The sequence below is a fragment of the Pleurodeles waltl genome, chromosome 4_2, assembly GCF_031143425.1.
Source record: "Pleurodeles waltl isolate 20211129_DDA chromosome 4_2, aPleWal1.hap1.20221129, whole genome shotgun sequence".
Classification (NCBI taxonomy): Eukaryota; Metazoa; Chordata; class Amphibia; order Caudata; family Salamandridae; genus Pleurodeles; species Pleurodeles waltl.
The window spans coordinates 418,846,464-418,864,881 of NC_090443.1; the positions used below are offsets into that span (position 1 = coordinate 418,846,464).

At 45.8% G+C, this 18,418-nt stretch overlaps 1 protein-coding gene across 6 annotated transcripts in view; it reads right to left on the minus strand.

Moving 5' to 3' along the window:
- LOC138292835 (dedicator of cytokinesis protein 7-like) overlaps positions 1 to 18,418 on the minus strand; it is a 512,184-nt gene that overhangs the window by 454,500 nt on the left and 39,266 nt on the right. For all 6 annotated transcript variants that reach the window (XM_069231649.1, XM_069231647.1, XM_069231646.1 and 3 more), the window contains exons 3-4: positions 18,153 to 18,328; positions 17,911 to 17,979 (exon numbers count right to left, since the gene is read on the minus strand). In XM_069231649.1, the coding sequence (XP_069087750.1) occupies positions 17,911 to 17,979; positions 18,153 to 18,328 (245 nt within the window). The remainder of the gene's footprint in view (positions 1 to 17,910; positions 17,980 to 18,152; positions 18,329 to 18,418) is intronic.

The window sequence follows — 18,418 nt, forward strand, 5'->3', positions numbered from 1 at the left end:
CCTCAAGGCACGCCTGGCATTATTTCTGTTTCTCTGTGTGGAGCAGGGACCAAGAACTGATTGATTCAACTTAATTAGTGCCATTCCACTGTTCCTGACGTGATCAATGTACTATTTTGTTCTTTTTAACTTCTATTGTCCTGCAGAGAGAAGGCTTTTGACTGGTAAAAACGTGCCCAGCTGGACAAACAAAATTGCAAAGTTGTATTTTTTTAAAGATACTTTGTTTTGTTAAGTCATCTTTTCTCACTTTCCACTAGTTTTCTTCAGATATTGTTTGTGGGCGCTCTCCTCAAAAGATGACAATTAACTTGTCTGAAATATTGCAAAGCGACATCATTCCTTTATTATGTGTTATCTCTGAAATGATGCTTTAACACAATTGTGCAGTACACCCCGATACATCTCACTCCAATCTGCCCCACTACAATCCTCCCAACCCACTGCAATCTAATCTGCCCCACTCTAATCAAAAATAGTCTGCACCGCTCCAATCCAAGGTAATCTGCCCCACTCCAATCCAAAGTAATGTGCCCCACTCCAATCTGTTGCACTGCAATCCAAAACAATCTGCCTCACTTCAACCCAAAACAATCTGTCCCACTCGAATGTGCCCCACTCCAATCCTAAACAATCTGTTCCACTCCAATCCATCACACTCCAGTCTGCCTCACTCCAATCCAAAACTGTCTACCCCACTCAAATCCACCCCTCTCCAATTTGACTCACTTCAATCTAAAACAATACTCCCCACTCCAATCCAATCCAGCTCACCCCAATCCAATCCATGCTACTCCATCCCAATTCACCCAAGTCCCATCTAATACACCCCAAACCATCCCAATCCACCCAATACAATCTGTGTCAAAAATGTGCCTAGCAGGACAAACAAAATTGCAAAGTTTTATGCTCCATAGTTAACTTTTTCTTTTATATTGGCAAGTCTTTTCACACTTGGCACTTATGTTTTGTTTTTGCTTGAGGATGCTGTTCTCAAAATATGATTATCTTCTAGTTCTAAATATTGCAAAGCCATATTGTTTCTTATGTACAATTTCTGAAATTGTGCTTTAACACATAATCGTGCAGTACATCCCAATCCATCCCACTCAAATCCACGGCGCATCAACCCACACCAACCCACCCCACTCAATCTAATTCACTCCACTCAATCTAATTGATCCCAGACCAATCCAATGCACCCCACTCCAAACCACTCACCCCAATCCAGACACTCTAATTTTCCCAACCCGCCCCACTCCAGTCTGCCCTATCTGTCCTACTCCAATCTGCCCCACTCCAATCCAAAGCAGTCTGCTCCGCTCCAATCCAAAACAGTCTGCCCGCTTCAGTTCAAAACAGTCTTCCCAGCTCCAACAAAAAAAGAGTCTTCCCAGCTCCAACAAAAAACAGTCTTCCCAGCTCCAACAAAAAACAGTCTTCCCAGCTCCAACAAAAAACAGTCTTCCCAGCTCCAACAAAAAACAGTCTTCCCAGCTCCAACAAAAAACAGTCTGCCCGCTCCAATTTCAAACAACCTGACCCGCTCCAATTTCAAACAACCTGACCCGCTCCAATTTAAAAAACACTGCCCTGTAAGGTTACCTTTTTACTTAGGTAATGAAGGTGCATTGACCTTACAGCAATCAGGCAAAGAGGTTACAATAAACGTGCGGTGAGGGATTGAACGCAAGTGTAGGAAGCTGGCTCTGTATATACTAAACGTAAATGAGGTATAGTGTGCACAGAGTCCAGGGGTTCCCCAGAGGCTTAACAGAGTCTAAAGTAGATAATATTAATGTTTTCTTTTGTGGTAGTGTGGTTGAGCAGTTAGGCTTATCAGAGAGAGTGCAAAGTAATTGCTGTCCACACACAGTCAACAAATGAGGCACACACTCAAAGACTAACTCCAGGCCAATTTTTTTATATAGAAAAAATGTGTTTAGTTAGTTTATTACTAGAACCAGAAGGTCTTTGCTGCAGGAAAGCACAGTTGTAAATCGGTATCAAGCATATGTATCAAATTAACTTTGTTTTTTGCAGGAAAGCAGTATACAAGTAAATAACACTTATCAATTTCAAAATTTGACACAGTGCCATTTTTCATAGGAGTCAATAGAAACCTGGGGGGGGGGGGGGAGTGTTAGCATGGTTAACAGGTAAGTACCTGACTTACGGTGTTCGGGGGTTAGGATGTCCACAGTTCAAAGTTTAGGCTGACCCCAAAGGTACACCACCAGCAACATGGAGATGGCTGGATGCAGAGGTCAAAGCTGGCATTTGGTTTTCAATGGAATCCTATGAGGACTTAGGGGGCTCGGTAGAAAGCAGACTGCAGGTAGGTACCCGCGGTTCCAGGACACAGGTCTGGGAGGTTTAGGTAAGCATCAGGGAGGCCACAGGTCTACACCAAATCCACACCATCCGCTGCTCAGGAGCGGCCGAGTGCAGGGTGTAAACACAGAGCTATGCACCCAATGCTTTTGAATTGGGGGGGGACCCCGAAGGTCACAAAAGATGCTGCAGGCTGGGTCCAGGGGGTCGGTTCTGGGAAGCCAAAGGCTGGACAAGCAGGGGAGGTGCCAGCTGGACATTGCTGGATTGTCAGATTATACAAGGCCAGGGGGCTGCGAGTGCAGGGGTTTCCTAGTCTGTCGGGACTCTTCATCGGATCCGGTCACAGTCCGGGGGGGAGGAGTCCTCCAGATTAAGGCTGTAGGTGTTGTTGAGTTGGCCAGGAGGGGTCAACCCAGGGTGGATTTGAGGTCAGAATTGCCTGGGGACCTTCTCTAGACCAGGGGAACACCTGGACTCAGGCCATGGGCGTTGGGTGCAGAGTGGGCAGGGCTTGCAGACCTGGGCGGTTCTGGAGTCTTTTTTGAAGGTTTCTTCTGGACAGGGCAGCTGTCCTCTGGAGCTCTTGGTCCTCTGCTGGGCAGGAAGTCCTCTGAGGGTTTGTAGAGGTTGCTGGTCCTGCAGGATGCATAGTCTTTTGGAGTAGGAGTCTTACAGCTGCAGACAGGACAGTGGGGCTTGTGCCAAATAAGTTGTCGTCTGGAGTCTTCATTGCTGGGGTTGGCTTTGCAGTCTTTATTCTTTCATCTTGAGGCCACCAGGAATCTGGTGACTAAGGTTCAGGGGTGCCCTTAATATTGGATTTAGGGGCGTTACAAGGTTGAGGGCAGTAGCCACTGGCTACTGTCTCGAGGGTGGCTACACCCTTCCTGTGCCCACTCCCTTCGGGGAGGGGGGCACATTTCTATCCCTATGGTTCCCTTTCCTCCAAACCAAGAAGGAGGATTCTGCAAGGAGGAGGGTCACTTCAGCTCTGGACACCTTAGGGGTGGCCCTAGCTGCAGTGGTCACTCCTCCTTGTTTTACTTAATTTTCCACCTGACCTGCCGCCAAAAGTGGGGGCTTGGTTTGTGGGGGCCAGGCATCTCCACTAGCTGAAGTGCCCTGAAGCACTGTAACTGGAGGCCTTAGCCTTTGAGGTTCACCGCCAAGTGTTACAGTTCCTGCAGGGGGGAGGTGTGAAGCACCTCTACCCAGAGCAGGTTTTGTTTCTGACCCCAGAGAGTACAAAGGATCTCCCACCATGGGGTCAGACACTTCTCTGGTAGTGGCAGGCTGGCACAGACTGGCCAGCCTTACATTAAAGGGGTGGGTAAAATACAGGGGGCATCTCTAAAATGCCCTCTTTATGCATTTTACAATAAATCCCACACTGGTATCAGTGTGGGTGTATTGTGCTCAGTTGTTTGATGCCAAACTTCCCAGCCTTCAGTGAAGCCATCATGGAGCTGTGGAGTTTGCAATGACAAACTCCTGGACCATATACTCAGTATGGCTACACTGCACTTACAATGTCTAAGAATAGACTTAGAAACTGTAGGGGCCTTTTGATCATGCAGCTGTGCCATCACCTGTTGGATAGTGCACCCTGCCTTAGGGATGTAAGGCCTGTTAGGGGGGGTGACTTGCCTATGCCACAGGCAGTGGTTTGTGGGGATGGCACCATGAAAGGGATGACATGTCGACTTTACCTTTCCCTTCCCAATAACACACACAATCCGCAATGGCAGTATAAATGTGTTTGGTGAGGGGTCCCTTAGGGTAGCACAATACATGCTGCAGTCCTTTGGGATCCTCCCTGGTCACAGAGCACTTGGTACCACTGGTACCTTTTACAAGGGACATTGCAGTCTGTGTGAAATGGGTGCATGCACCCATTTTCACTACAGATCACTATAAGTTACCCCTTTGGTAGGCCCTCTCATCCCAGAGGGCAGGGTGCAGGTACCTGTGTGTGAGCGCACCCCTGCACTGGCAGAGGTGCCCCAAAAAACTCCAAATCCATTTTCCTGGACTTTGAGAGTGCGGGAATGCCATTTTACACATGTACTGGACTTAAGTCACTACCTATGTCCAGGTACATAATGGTAACTCCGAACCTGGGCATGTTTGTTATCAAACATATCTGAATCATACCCCAATACTGTTCCAAGTATTGGAAGTATGATTCAATGCACTCCACAGAGGGCCCCCTGCATTGCTACCACCAGTCTTACAGGGTTTTCCAGGCAGCCCAGATGCTGCCACCCCTCAGACAGGTTTCTGCCCTTCTGCTGCTTGATCTGATGAAGCCCAGGTAGGCAGAACAAAGGATTTCCTTTGGGAGAGGGAAGTAACACCCTCTCCCTTTGGTAATAGGTGTGACTGGCTTGGGAGGATAGCCTCCCCAAACCATTGTTGTGCTCTGAAGGGCACATTTGGTGCCCTTCCTGCATAAACCAGTTCACACCAGTTTAGGGACCCCCAGTTCCTGCTCTAGTGTGAAATTGGACAATGGAAAGGGAAGTGACCACTCCCATCTCCATCACTACCCCAGAGGTGGTGCCTAGAGCCCTTCCAGGGGGTCCCTGGGTTCTGCCATCTTGTTTCCAAGATTGGAAGGGAACTCTGGGAGCATCTGAGTGGCCAGGCCAGGCAGGTGACGTCAGAGCCCCCTCCTGATAGGTGCTTACCTGGTTAGGTGACCAATCCCCCTTTCAGGGCTATTTAGGGTCTCTCTTTTAGGTTGGTGCTCGGATTCGGCTTGCAAGATTCCAGCACGACTCCTTTGCAACCTCTGCTTTGACTTCTGGCCACTGGAACCACGGATGGACGCTCCAAGAACCGACAACTCTGCTAAAACAAAGAAGGCTCTTCTGCAACTTTGTTTTCACGTCTCCTGCTAGCTTTGCAACATCTCCCTGGCTGTGGATCCTCAGAAGACTGAAACTCTTCAGCCTGCACGAGAAGAAGAAGGAATCTCCCTCGGAGTGAAGGAGTCACTCCCCTGCAAATGCAGGCACCTACAAGCGACAACCGGCTGCGTGGATTTTCCCTCATCTTGAGCTGCGTGGATCCTGCCTCATGGGTGGTGGTCTGGAGTAGCCCTCTTGGTCCTCTCTGCCAGCTGTCCAACATTGGTGGAGCTAAGCCTTTGCCTTCTCATATAGGACAGTACCCCCGTGCACCATGACCCTTGCAGCTGCCAAGGCTTGTTTCCATCTCCTCCAAGGGATCTTCAGGTGACGTGTAGCTCCAGCCCCTCAGCACTCCATCCTGCAAAGCCCAGCCTCCTGCGTGGTTTTCCTGTGGCATGGGATCCTCTTTTGCAGTGCTGTGTGGGCCTCTTCTGCGACCCCTGTGTCCCCGTCCTGTGGGACTCCTGTGGAGACTATGCGGCACTGAAGGTCCCCTGTGACTCCCCCTCCTGGGTTGAGTCCTCCTGGACCTTGCAGGACTTTTCCACTAAACACAAGTTTGCCTTTGCCAAGACTTGTTGGCTGAATTACTGCACTGACACCCGTCTGCAATCTTCCTTCCAGCGTGGGACTTCATCTACATCCATCAGGAACTCTTCTCCTGCTCCAGGGCTGCAGTACTGACCTGTTCAGTCGACCAACTCCTGTAACTACAGCTGGGTGGGTAGTAGCTCCTACTTCTCCTGGACTCCACTGTGACTCTTGGACTTGGTCCCATCTCTCCACAGGTCTTTCTTCAGGAATCTACCACTGGTTTTCTTGCAGTCTTGTCTGGGTCTCTTCTTTTTCTTCTTTTACTCCTTTGTGGGTGGTTTGAGGGAAATCCAGTGATTTACTCCTGCATTCCTGGTCACTGGGGTGTTCTGCTTTACCTTTTTGATTTTCTGGTACTCCTAGCTCCCCTCTACACATTTTACTTACCTAGGTGACGGTGCCTTATTCGCATTCCATTTTATTTAGCATATGGTTTGGGCTCCAACCAGGGTCACTATTGGTTATTGCTATTTGCACTGTTTTCAACCTTTTCTATGCCTGTTTCCAATTACTAGTGTATATATTTAGTGTATTACTTACCTCCGATTAGTGGGTTGCCCTTCAAAAAAAAAAACTTTATTTTTGTACAACTCAGCGTTTTCTTTCATGTGTGTAAGTGCTGTGTGACTACAGTGGCACTGCATGAGCTTTGCATGTCTCCTAGATAAAGCTTGGCTGCTCATCCACTGCTACCTCTAGAAAGCCTGGCTTCTAGACACTGCCTACACTTCATTAAGAGGGGATACCTGGACCTGTTATAAGGTGTATGTACCATAGGTATCCACCACCCACCAGGCCAGCTTCCTACAACCTGGAAGTGCGAGAACGTAAAAATGCTGATAGTTAATCAGCACAGATGAGGACCGGAGCAACATCCGGCTCCTGTGCAGGACCCTCAGTAGGTGGATCATGGGCGGTCGATCTTGATGAAGTAAGTGGGAAATGTGTTGGTGGGGGGGAGGGGGGGGGGGGGGGTTGCGATGGTGGCACAAAGTTGAAAGCCAAAGCTTCAGAGCCACCAGAATAAATTCCCCCTGTATATTTGATAGTGTGTGACTACAGACGCCCCCTTGAGACCCACGTTCCCCATATTAAGAGTAACTCTAGTATATATGTGCGATCACGAATGAAGTTGGTGGGGCAACTCCGCCGCTTGACACATTACAAGACTTCATTGCACTATTACTGCCTGATTGCATTTTGCAAGTACAAACACTAAGCGCCATGGAGCACAAGAGGTCATTAGAATTGGGTGGCTTTTAACCTATTTTATTGAGTGCTTAAATTAGTTGAGTTACCCTCGGGCATTTGTGTTTACTACACACACGGACACAGTAGGAAGAGGGCTGAGTTGAACACAGTGTGCATGATATGCATGAGTTTAACACAACACGTGTGTTTTTCAACCTACACTAATTGGGCCAGTGGCTTGCGCAGCATGACACCTGCCTCGTATGGAATTTTGCATGCAGAGTTCGAAATTTAATTATATCTTGATAAATTCATGTCGGACTTGATTCTAATTGCTTTTTAAGGATAAAGGCAAAAAGAGGGTAAAGAGCTTAAGTTAGTTATAAAACACCTTAGTTACGTATGCCTTAGTGTGTGTGCGTTTTGTATGTTTTTAGGGCTAAATCAGTCCCTGGATTCTTGCTCCCAAAGAAAGCCATAATGACTTAACTAGCACAATTTCTCTGGCTGAAACATGTCAACCAATTACTGATCAATCACCAGGATATGTAGAGGATTATGGTTTTAGTTGACATCCACCACTGGTTTTAATCCTACCCCAGGAGTCCTGGACTAAATACATTGGCTACTTAGCAAACATCCATGAGGTAGTTTTAACATTTGCACTGTCACTTGTTCACCTCACTTTGAAAAAATGAAAAAACTCTATACGCTGTATTTAGGAGTTGCAGCACACCTACACTGCACTTGGCAACTTACATGGGAACCAGATGATGAAGCATGCAACCAACTAGGTTGGTGGGAGAGGGTTCTTCTAAAAACTCTATTGGGTTTGTATGTTTACAATGCATTTGACATGACTGAAATATGAAAGTTTATATGGCAGGCTTGTCCTTATTGTTGTGTTACCTATAACATTTTGGAAGGTAGTCGAGCCATTCTTCTCACCCTCTAAATTGTTCCTACTATAGGGAAAGATGGCCAAAGACCCAGTTAGAGGGAGCTGTGAGCTCTCAGCCTGTGTATGGATGAAGCAGGAGATTGTAGTAACTTCAGTAAGCTCATCAAGCAAAAAAGACACAGAGAAAAGCTGCTATGGAACACCAAGCAAAGGCTGCACCCAAGCAGGAGATCTTCTCATGGTGGAGAATCCTAAACACAGGCAAACCGATTGATTACAGTGTCTCCAAGGACAAGGGAGAGTGTTTGAAACAGATAGACACCTCTGGAGAACAAACCTAATAGGTCAGCAGTGGGTCCAGAACCATGTAAAAAATGACATTATTTCACTAGACCGTGCCCAACTATAAGAGAAAAGAAAACTCTCCCTGTGACACAGAAAGGAAGCAAATGATCTATCGCCCAGGATTAATCTCAAAACGCAAGAAGGCAACAGCAATGCCATTGATCTGTATAGATCTATGTGAAGTAACATTTTGCCACCCTCTCACTTAGTAACATGGCCACATTTGATTCTCATAGGACAACCTGATGATGACTAACATTGCTGTATAAGCGACCCACCCACTCTACTCAACAGATACTACAGGACAGCTATCTTGGAAATGCTCATGGATTCTACAGGATATTGAAAGACCAACCGACTATATAAACAAGCCCAATACATTTCACATGAGAAGACCAAATACTAAGGGCCACCAAAAGTAATTGCAACATTTAAAGACCAAAACACTATAAGCTTGTCAAAATGTGACTATTAGGACACTGAAAGACTAAATGAACATTACATCACAATTAAGGATCTACAGGCATTTAAAAGAAAGCTAAAGACAAACAGTAAAATCCTGAAAGCCCAATGGACTTTGTATGAAATTCAACATCCAATGACAACCAATGACAACCAATTCCAGACCATAATACGATCACACAGAACAAGACAGCAAAATATAAATTCAGGCAAAAGTGACTTTAGTTCATAGTCACCATAATTAAAATACATTGCCATTTTTGGTAAAAAACTATAAAAAAAAAAAAAAACACTGTTCAAAACAATATCATCACATCTCGAGAATTTGAAGTGCATCCAACATTATCATAGAAGTCAACAATGTATGGTTTGTCCATACTTGTGATACAATCATAGACACATTAAAGCCGAGCTTAAAAAGAAAGACAAAAAATCGATTCATTAAAGCAAAATAAGAGAGTGCAAAACAAATCATGTATGACCACAACTATTTGTATTATGAATATCGTATTCAAGCAAACAATAATAAGGACCTGAATCCTTCATTTTGTTTTACCAATTCAGAAGCACACTTCTATGATGAGCAAGTTGCATAGCACATTTAGATCTTGAGACAAATGAGAACCCCTAGGGCATCACTTAACCTCATTTGCAGTTCGGGGATCGCAGCACTTTCTCGACTTCTGGTTCCGGGTCAACAGTGGTTGACAGCACGGATCAGCGCGCCGGAGCGCGGAGTACAGAGCGGAGCAACCAGCTCCCCCCCCCCTCTGCGGACCCCCGCGGAAGCGGCCCGATCGTGGGTGCGGCTTGCGGTGGGGCTTAGGGGGTAGGGGTTAGGGGCCACAAATTTCTGGTGGCAAGAGAGGAGGGCCCCTCCGAGGACGACGCCAGGCTTCAGTCCACCAGGTACCGGCCCTCTGCTCCAGGTGCTGCCCGCGACGTGACCCCCAGAAGGAGGCAAGTGTGTGGGGGTCAAGGAGGGCAACAGGAGGGCAACGGGGGGGGGTAGCCGTACCAGGGCCTGGCACCGGTTCCCCGCCAGGGCGTGCAGCACTCCTCACCCTGACACACCCCTGACACACCCCCGGTACTCCCACCAGGCAGCTCGTTGCCTCACCCCATCCCCCCTTTGCCCTGCTCCCCCCGCACCCGGCACCTTCCCCAGGGTAGCCGGGCCCAGGAGCGGAGCGGAAGGGACCACCACCACCACGGTCCACCAAGGACTGGCACGGTCCAGCAACTCTGTACTCTCTGCACCTCCCCAGGACCCAGGCCCTCAAAAGCTCCTAACCCCCCCGGCGGTGATCACACACTCAGAATTTAAACGTCCATTAAAGTTTCTTTTTAAAGGACGGCACCCTTAACTGCCTCTAAACAACAAAAGGGAACAAAAAAAAAAAACTCAACAAGGCCCTTTCCCTCACCCCAACAGCCTGCCCAAAATCACCCCGCTCTAAAGGCAGCAAAACCTACCGACCATGAGATCAGGCAAAGCACGAGGCAGTATTACAAACCGTCCAGCAAAACAAGGAAAGAGAAAAAGGAAAGGAGACCTGGCTCCGGATGAAGCAACCCCAAAAAGGAGAGCAAGCAGCGAACAGGATCTCCCCCTCCCCCTCCCATGCAGGAGGCAAAACCTAACAAAGGGCACACTCGGGGGAGGCAAACAAAATTCCAGCATGGAAGAAACGATCTGGAGAGAACCCGGCTTTTGGAAGGAAGCGACCCAGCAGGAGGGGGCTCCAGAGTCCGTAGTCTCTCACAAACATCACAAGATAACTGACTATTTCACTACTACTGGCACCAACACCACCAGAAAAAGGATCGACTCCCTGGGTCCATCCCAAACAAGTTTTGGGGAAATAACCTCACCATGCCAAGACTGGCAACAGCAAGGAAGCAGCGAAAAGAAACTCAGAATGAATTCACCCCCTCGCCTCCCCCTAACGCCAACAGTAGTGATCAGGAAAAATCTCCCCACGAAACTATACGCATCATGTATAGTCCAGGACAATGTGGTACCACCAACTCCTACACCAGCATTCGTCTTCAATCCTAGGCAAGACATAACTCTATGTAATAACCCCCTAGACGCCACTAAGTACCAATGGACATCTAGCCCAGCGAAACTACCCATCCTGGACTCAGAACTGGTAGCAATCGCAGAACATTTAGAACAAGAATCTCAGGAAGGTGGCCCATTCTGTCAAAGTCCAAAACTTCACTCATTCCCAACGTACAACGTTGAAAAAGAAGAACAGGACCTCTGGGATATAGAACAGGTATCCATAAACGGACCAGCAAAAGCAGAAACAGTGACAGCCACACAGAAAGCCCCCCATAAAACAACATTAAACAAAGTACTACCAAGTGATAATCAAGAGCCCGACTCAAAATCCCGAGTCCCAGGGGCAGTCAGATCAGAAGAAATGTGGGCTGCAATCCTAAATTCAATGCAAGCAACGGTCATGGCGCTGCAATTTCATTCAAATAAAATGGACATTCAAGTTGACCTGCTAAACACCCTGGCAGTATTTGTCTCCGGGATCGACAGTAAGTTGGAAAAATTAAACGCACTTATAACAAGGGCGCAAGTCAATCACTCCAATGACTTTGCAATCTGCTCCTGTAAAGAGGTAGTAGAAAAGATATCCCAACTGCCGCAAATCTTAGAGGGAATACTTCAAGAAATACGCTCCACCAGGAAGGATGAATATACATGTATTAAACCGCTCGCCACCATTCTGAAACCCACCCCGAGGGAGCCGAAACAAAAAGAGCAGCAGCCCCTTCCCTCCCTGGCGCCCGCTCCATCAATTTTAAGTGAGGAGAGAACTTTGGCTGACAGCCGCCAACTAGCAAGCGCTCGAATGGAACCTATGGTGAATCATCCTCCGCTACAGTCCATCAATAAGCCCAGGAATCCTGAGTCTACCACAACCCGGACCCTCTCAAAAAGAGAACGAAAGCGGGCAAGGAAGGGTAGGAAGTCCGCCCAACTTTATCAACTCAACTCGTCAAAGGATCCACCTAAAGACCAGGCGACGTCAAATGGTGGGTACAATAGAGACATTATCACCCACATAAGTACAAACTCTAACACAATAGTAGATGGGATAACATTCCCCGCCTCAGCAGACACTACCCACTTAACAAAGTCCCCCCCGAGACCACACGAAACAATTGGCACTACAACAAACGTAAGACCTAGCCCCACAAGGGGTCAGCAGAGCAAAAAATTTAAACCAATTGCGCCTGCGCTGTCCCCCAATTAACACTGGTCAATGTGGACAGCAAGACTGCAATTAGTCAGAGAGAAGATGACTATAAGGTTCAAGACCGGCACACAGAGCAAAATCAGTCACTTATAACAGACACGAATACCCTCCAGTTACTCTGGATTCCAGAATTCACCTCCAGGTCCTCCACAGATGTTCTTAATCGATCTTCTATCTTAAGAATCATAAAAGCCTTACCGGATCTTCAGTTTGTGGCCTCGAAGGACCTCACAGCTATAAAATTTATTCAAGCAAGAGGCAACCAACACACAGATCCAACACTTACCATCTTCTCGGCTCCAGATATCCCAGAGCGGATCATGAAAAAAAAGGACCTTTTGAAAGTCTGGGGCATTGAGTTAACCATCTACAAAGGAGACCGCTATCCAACCCCGTTACTAGCCCCACAATACCTGGGAAACTCCAAAGGCGCATGGTCGGTTCTGAAAGGAGTACATCAGGCCAGCAGACCCATCGAAGAAAGGTGCAGTGAGGAGAACCCATCTACACACCCGCTGACAGTCCAAGTATGGAGAGAAGAAGGGAGGGAAAGAGTGGTTTTGGGTCAACAAAAGTACCCAGAAAGGGAACGGGTAGCGACGGTTTTACCCCCAAGACCGATGGGCAACAATTGAATTGGTAAGGATCAACCCGCACACGGCATTTTATCCATCTGCTCCTGGAATATCGGTGGCCTTCGGTCAAAACTGGAGGATCCCGCCGTAATACATTTTTTCAGCACTTTTGACATCTTACTCATACAGGAATCCTGGGCAATGGAAGCAATACCGATAATCGGATTCATGGAATATCATAACCCAGCAACGAAAACAAATAGACCCGGTAGGCCAAAGGGAGTCCTTGCCATCTACATTAGTACCAGCCTTTTAGTAAAAATCTCTGAGCGTAAGGAGGAAAACCAACCTTTCCAATTTCTACAGCTAGACGATTGGGGAAAAAACACACAGGAGCCATTGATTCTGGTCAACACATACATCAATCCTAAAAATAAAAAAATCGAGGCAAATACATTTTTAACGCAACTATTAAGGATAAAAGGTATAGTAAAATCAGCATTCTGGTTAATATCGGGCGATTTCAATCTCGGCTTATTTCACATCCCCAGTGAGGATCACACCCAAACAGTGGCAAGAATGCCTAGTCAAACCCTCCCCAAAAAACTCAGGAAAGACAAAATAGGGGAGAGTTTTATACGCACCTGTGAATTAGTAGGCCTCTTCGCGCTAAACGGACGGAAATGCCCCGATATCCCACCGGCATGGACAAGATTCTCCGGGAAATCAGTCTCCTATCTAGACTACACTTTAGTGTCCCCTGCTTTATATAAGTTAGTAAACACCTTCACCATCATAGACCGCACGGAAAGCGACCATAAGCCACAGGTATTGGGGATCTGTGCATCACCGCAAAAAGCGGAGAAAGTGGCAGCCCTAAACGGGACACTAGGCACCGAAAATCTAAAGCGACTCAAATGGTCCTCAGACACCATCAAAACCCAGGCAGAAGAGGCCCTACGAAACCTAGAATCAAATACCACAAGTGGGGCAAAGCTGACAACAGTCTGGGAGAACTTTGCCCTAGATCTCACTAAAAAAGATTCCTTATGTAACACAAGAAAGGGAGCGCAATTGAACCATCGCCAAAGTTCACTTCTACCGCTGCCAGTGCGCAAAAGGAAAGCAGCTGTAGGGAAATTACTAAGGTCTCTACGTAAATCCCCAGATAATGTATCAATACTAACTGCCCTGAGAGAGCAAAGGAAATTGTACAAAAGGTAGCTATGGACCTTTAAAAAAAGCCCAAAAGGAGGTCTTGTGGGCCAAACTACATTTTGCGACTAAAACATCTGATTCCAAAAGATTTTGGAAAATCATCAATATAATAGACAATGGCGCAAAAGCAGGCAATAACGCAAACATAACAGAGGAAGTATGGGTATCCCATTTAAAGTCCCATCTAAAAGAACGGATCATCGAAGAAGGCCCTCAAATTCAGTCGCACATGATTAGCTGGGTTCCCAACATCCCGGAACCTTTGAAATTTACGGCACCAGAATTACTAAAAATCATTGGGAAGTCACGAATGGACTGCGCTCCCGGCCCCAATGGCCTACCGCAAGCACTATTTAAACAAAAAACAGAAAGATGGGCCAATTTCCTGGCAGCAATGTTTAATGACGTGATCACAACAGGCAACGTCCCGGCATCCTGGAAAGGCTCAGTAATCCACCCCATATATAAGGGTGGGTGCGTGCTCTCCCCAAGCAACTACAGACTAATCTCTCTTTTAGACGTTGACCTAAAATACTTTTCCTGCTGTGTGCTAAAACATCTAGAAGCCTGGATCACAGATAACAATATTCTACCCTTCAATCAAACCGGGTTCACCAAGCACCAAGGAACATTAACAAATCTTATGGGGCTAGGCTTGATTATAAACAGAGCAAAAGCAAAGGGGACTCCAACCTATTTATGTTTTGTTGATTTTAAAGCTGCTTTTGACTGTGTCTCCCGCGGTAAATTGTGGGCCAAACTACTTCAGTGGGGGCTGACACATTCTATTTTAAATGCCATCATAATGATATACTCTTATACTTGGGTGAAGGTTAAACTTGGGGATGGCTCTCACCTATCCAGGGCAGTCAAAACAACAGTGGGGGTGAAGCAAGGCTGTGTATTGGCCCCAACACTCTTTAACCTGTACATAGCAGACCTCCCCACAAAGTTAAATGGTCACTCATCTCACTCTCCCTCACTGGGCGGCCGACAAGTATCAAATCTACTATATGCAGATGACCTATTACTAATCAGTAATACCAGAATAGGAATGCAGAAATTGTTAAAGGCATTAGAAGAATACTCAGGCTCCAATGATTTAGAAATTAATCATAAAAAATCTAAAATGATTACCTTAAACCGCAGGCCATCCACCCAAGGTAAATGGCATATGAATGGGAAAACCCTAGAGGAAGTAACATCATACAGATACCTAGGATTGGTGGTGGATGCTAGAGGTAATTACACGGCACAAAAAGAAGCAATAAAAAACAAAACGCAGGCCCTTACTTACGCCTTTTGTAAGCTAGCAAATTCAATCTGTGGTCATGCTCTGAACCCATTAACAGCTGTAATGAGAGCGAAGCTTCTTCCAACGATCACCTATGGGACTGAAATAATGAGGGGGATGGAAGTAGGTCTTCTGGAAAAGCTTCTGATAAAAACCTATAAACGTGTTTTTCGGCTACCTGGGCGTGCATCGCCAGCCCAGGTCAGACTGGAATTCATGCTGGTCAAACAGTCGTTAGCCCGTCCAGCGGTATACATTAAATGCTGCTACAAATTGAGCCGCGCTTCAAAGGGGTCTTTAGCCAATCTAGTCTGGCAGGAAATTATCCTAGAAAGAGGGAACTCCAACTACATAAAATTCCTAGTAAGAGAGTAAGAGTCTTCTGAAATTAGATGAGGTATGGAACAGGTCCTTACCCATCCCCATTTTCAATAAAGTAGTGAATAAAGCGAGTAAATTACAGAGCCGGCTAGAAGACAAGACCTCATTGTCCCAAAGGGGACATAGTTGGTTGATCCTTAACTCCTACAAAACATTTAAAGAATCACCACTTATGGCGGGCCCGTACTCACGGAAAATCAAGCAATCCTTTCTCAGATTTAGGCTGGGTGAGGTCCCCACCTTAGACCTTATGCCAAAATGGATGAAGGAACGGCAAGCAGACTCCCAGGAGTGCCGTCTCTGCCATCTAGCAGATGAAAACCTGATGCATATGGTCTGCATTTGTCCAGCCCTGGCGGCTGAAAGGAGACTCTTGCTGAAAAAAGAATTTAACGTCTTAAGAATTAGATCCTGCAGACAAGCACTAATTGCAGCCTTTAACCCTCAAAATACTATATTGAACATTAGGCTGGTTCAATTTCTGGAAATTTTCACTCATAAAACCACGACCTCTCGAAATTTCCAGATAGAGGGAGGGCGGAAACGATAGCGAAATTCATATAATCTGCTTTATATATCCTAAAGAAGGGAAGGCTCCTATGTAGTTGCTTAGCTCGTGTCATAATAAAGTCCGGCTTCAACAATCAGACGTAAGTAGGGGTAGATAAAATTGATGGAAGGCCTCCCCCCACTTTGTCTTATTTTTACCAATGTCTCAGTTGTCTGCTACTGTTTTCGTTAAATATCTCGGGGGAACGATATCTCATATAGCTTTTCATTTTAAACATAGGATTTTATCCGGCGTTGTATTCATTTTACATTTAAAAAAAAAAGGATTGTTCTGTTGTCTCATTATTAATACTCATAGCACCAGTATGTTCCTTTCTTAAAATCTGTATATAGAAGAAAAACTCACTAACCACTTCATCTAAAGCTAAAGAACTTTAATTGCCTTTTTGCACTAAAATTGTTCTGTTAAATGTTTATGTGGAAGGAAAGTTTTATGGTTTTAATTAACTAATAAACTTGTGTTTTACCCCTAGGGCATCCTAACATGAAAGTATAAATTTGGTCTTTGCCAGTCGATGTAGGAACTAGAATTGCGCCGAGAAGAAACAGGTAAAAAAGGAGTAATGAGTTCCATCATGTACTCAACACACAGACATGTTGGATCAAATTGTTTGCACAGATTCTTCTCCCAAGAAGACATCACAGCTAACAGGTAGTTTCCCCAGCCTGACTTGCGTCATTGCTGTACAATCAGTGTGCAAGGATATAAAAGCTAAATAGGGCTCCACAGCATTTGTACTTAAATTGTATCTATTTTAGGACCATTGAGCAAATAGGATATTCAAAGTTACAGAATTGGCATTTGTACAGCAAGAACACTGTCCTTTATTTAGCAATGCAGCGAGTCTAGTAGTCAGAAGTAAGACACCTTAAGACCAAGAGACACCAAACGAAACAAAATGGATCCTACCGTTTATCCATTAACGTAGGGTCATTACAAGAACCTCTGATTACAGCAAATGGAAAGTAAGACATACCAAGCACAAAAGTACATATAAACCACCCACTGAACAATGTACCAAATAAGGAATCAAAAGGCCAATGGATGATACGTTATAAGCAGTACCCAAAGGATTATATGGGTCACCCAAAGACTCAAAAAGAAGCAAAAAGCAGTATACACCAAACGACGTCTCAAGCATACCCAAAGGCATGCAATGGTCAAAGGACGATACAATACACCAAAAGACCAATATGTGAGCTACCCAAAGACTAGTGAGTGCTATACCACTGAACCAGTGGAAAAAAAGGACATCCAAATAACAATGGACACTAAAAAAACAGTTAGTGGTCAGATTTGAAACCAAGCAGGGTAGCAATAACGACTGTTATTTACAGCACTACCAAACAGCACAGTCTGAATTTGCAACCGTTTTAAGAAGATTAATATATCTTACTGTTACTCACAAAGGCAAATAACCACAAGAGGACACAAAGGCCAATGCAGAGTCTTACAGTATTCAAAGGATGTTAGAAAACTTCAAAATATGAATGGATTAAGGTAGACAACGTGTATGCATGTCTTATACAAGTGCGTTGGTATTTAGAAAAGGAATCCCAACACCAAATGACACGATTAAACACCCAAATTTCAAAATTAACAAATGATCTCCAGGCACTAACCATGTGACAACGTTTGTGCAATGCATGGGCCCTGTCTCAAATTCACAAGTGTAAACTAGTAATATCTTCAGCTGTAGCAATACTTGAAAATCTGCAAGGGATGCCAACAAAACACAATTTACCTGATTCCGGAGCTTCAATAAGGTCACAAAAGTGGGGCCCTAGAGAGAAAGACTGATAGAAAGGGAGGTGAAAAAAGGAAGCATATTCTTGGATCACCTACTTTCTTTGCACAATGACCCAGTCATCTGTATAAACTTGCAAAGCATCTCGCACTCGAGCATCCAGCTTCCTGTGAAGAGACAAGTACATTTGAGCGGTCAGGACTGACAGGTCATTGGTGTCCAGATTAATGTCACAGGTTACATACAGATCTCTAGCCTTCTCTCCGTAGCTAGAGCCCCCCATGCGTAACAGTGAGAACATTGAATTGCTGCAAGATAACATGCAACGTGCCACACTTACCCTTCTTCCGGTATCCCAGACTCCAGGGTGCGGCATTCCCGGGGCTCAAGAATCACCTCAATGTCATCAGCAGGGAAGTCAATCAGCTCCCTCAGGGGTTCGGATTCGGATGCTGGAGGGTGGCTACCCAGGTATTCTTCGAAGTCCACGGGCTCCACCACTTCTGAAAGGGGGACCTGGGCAGGGAGGGACAGGTATCAACACAGAAAGAAGGCAAAGAACGGATCAAGGAGTGGGATCAATGGAACTAGCAAGGCAAAAGAGGA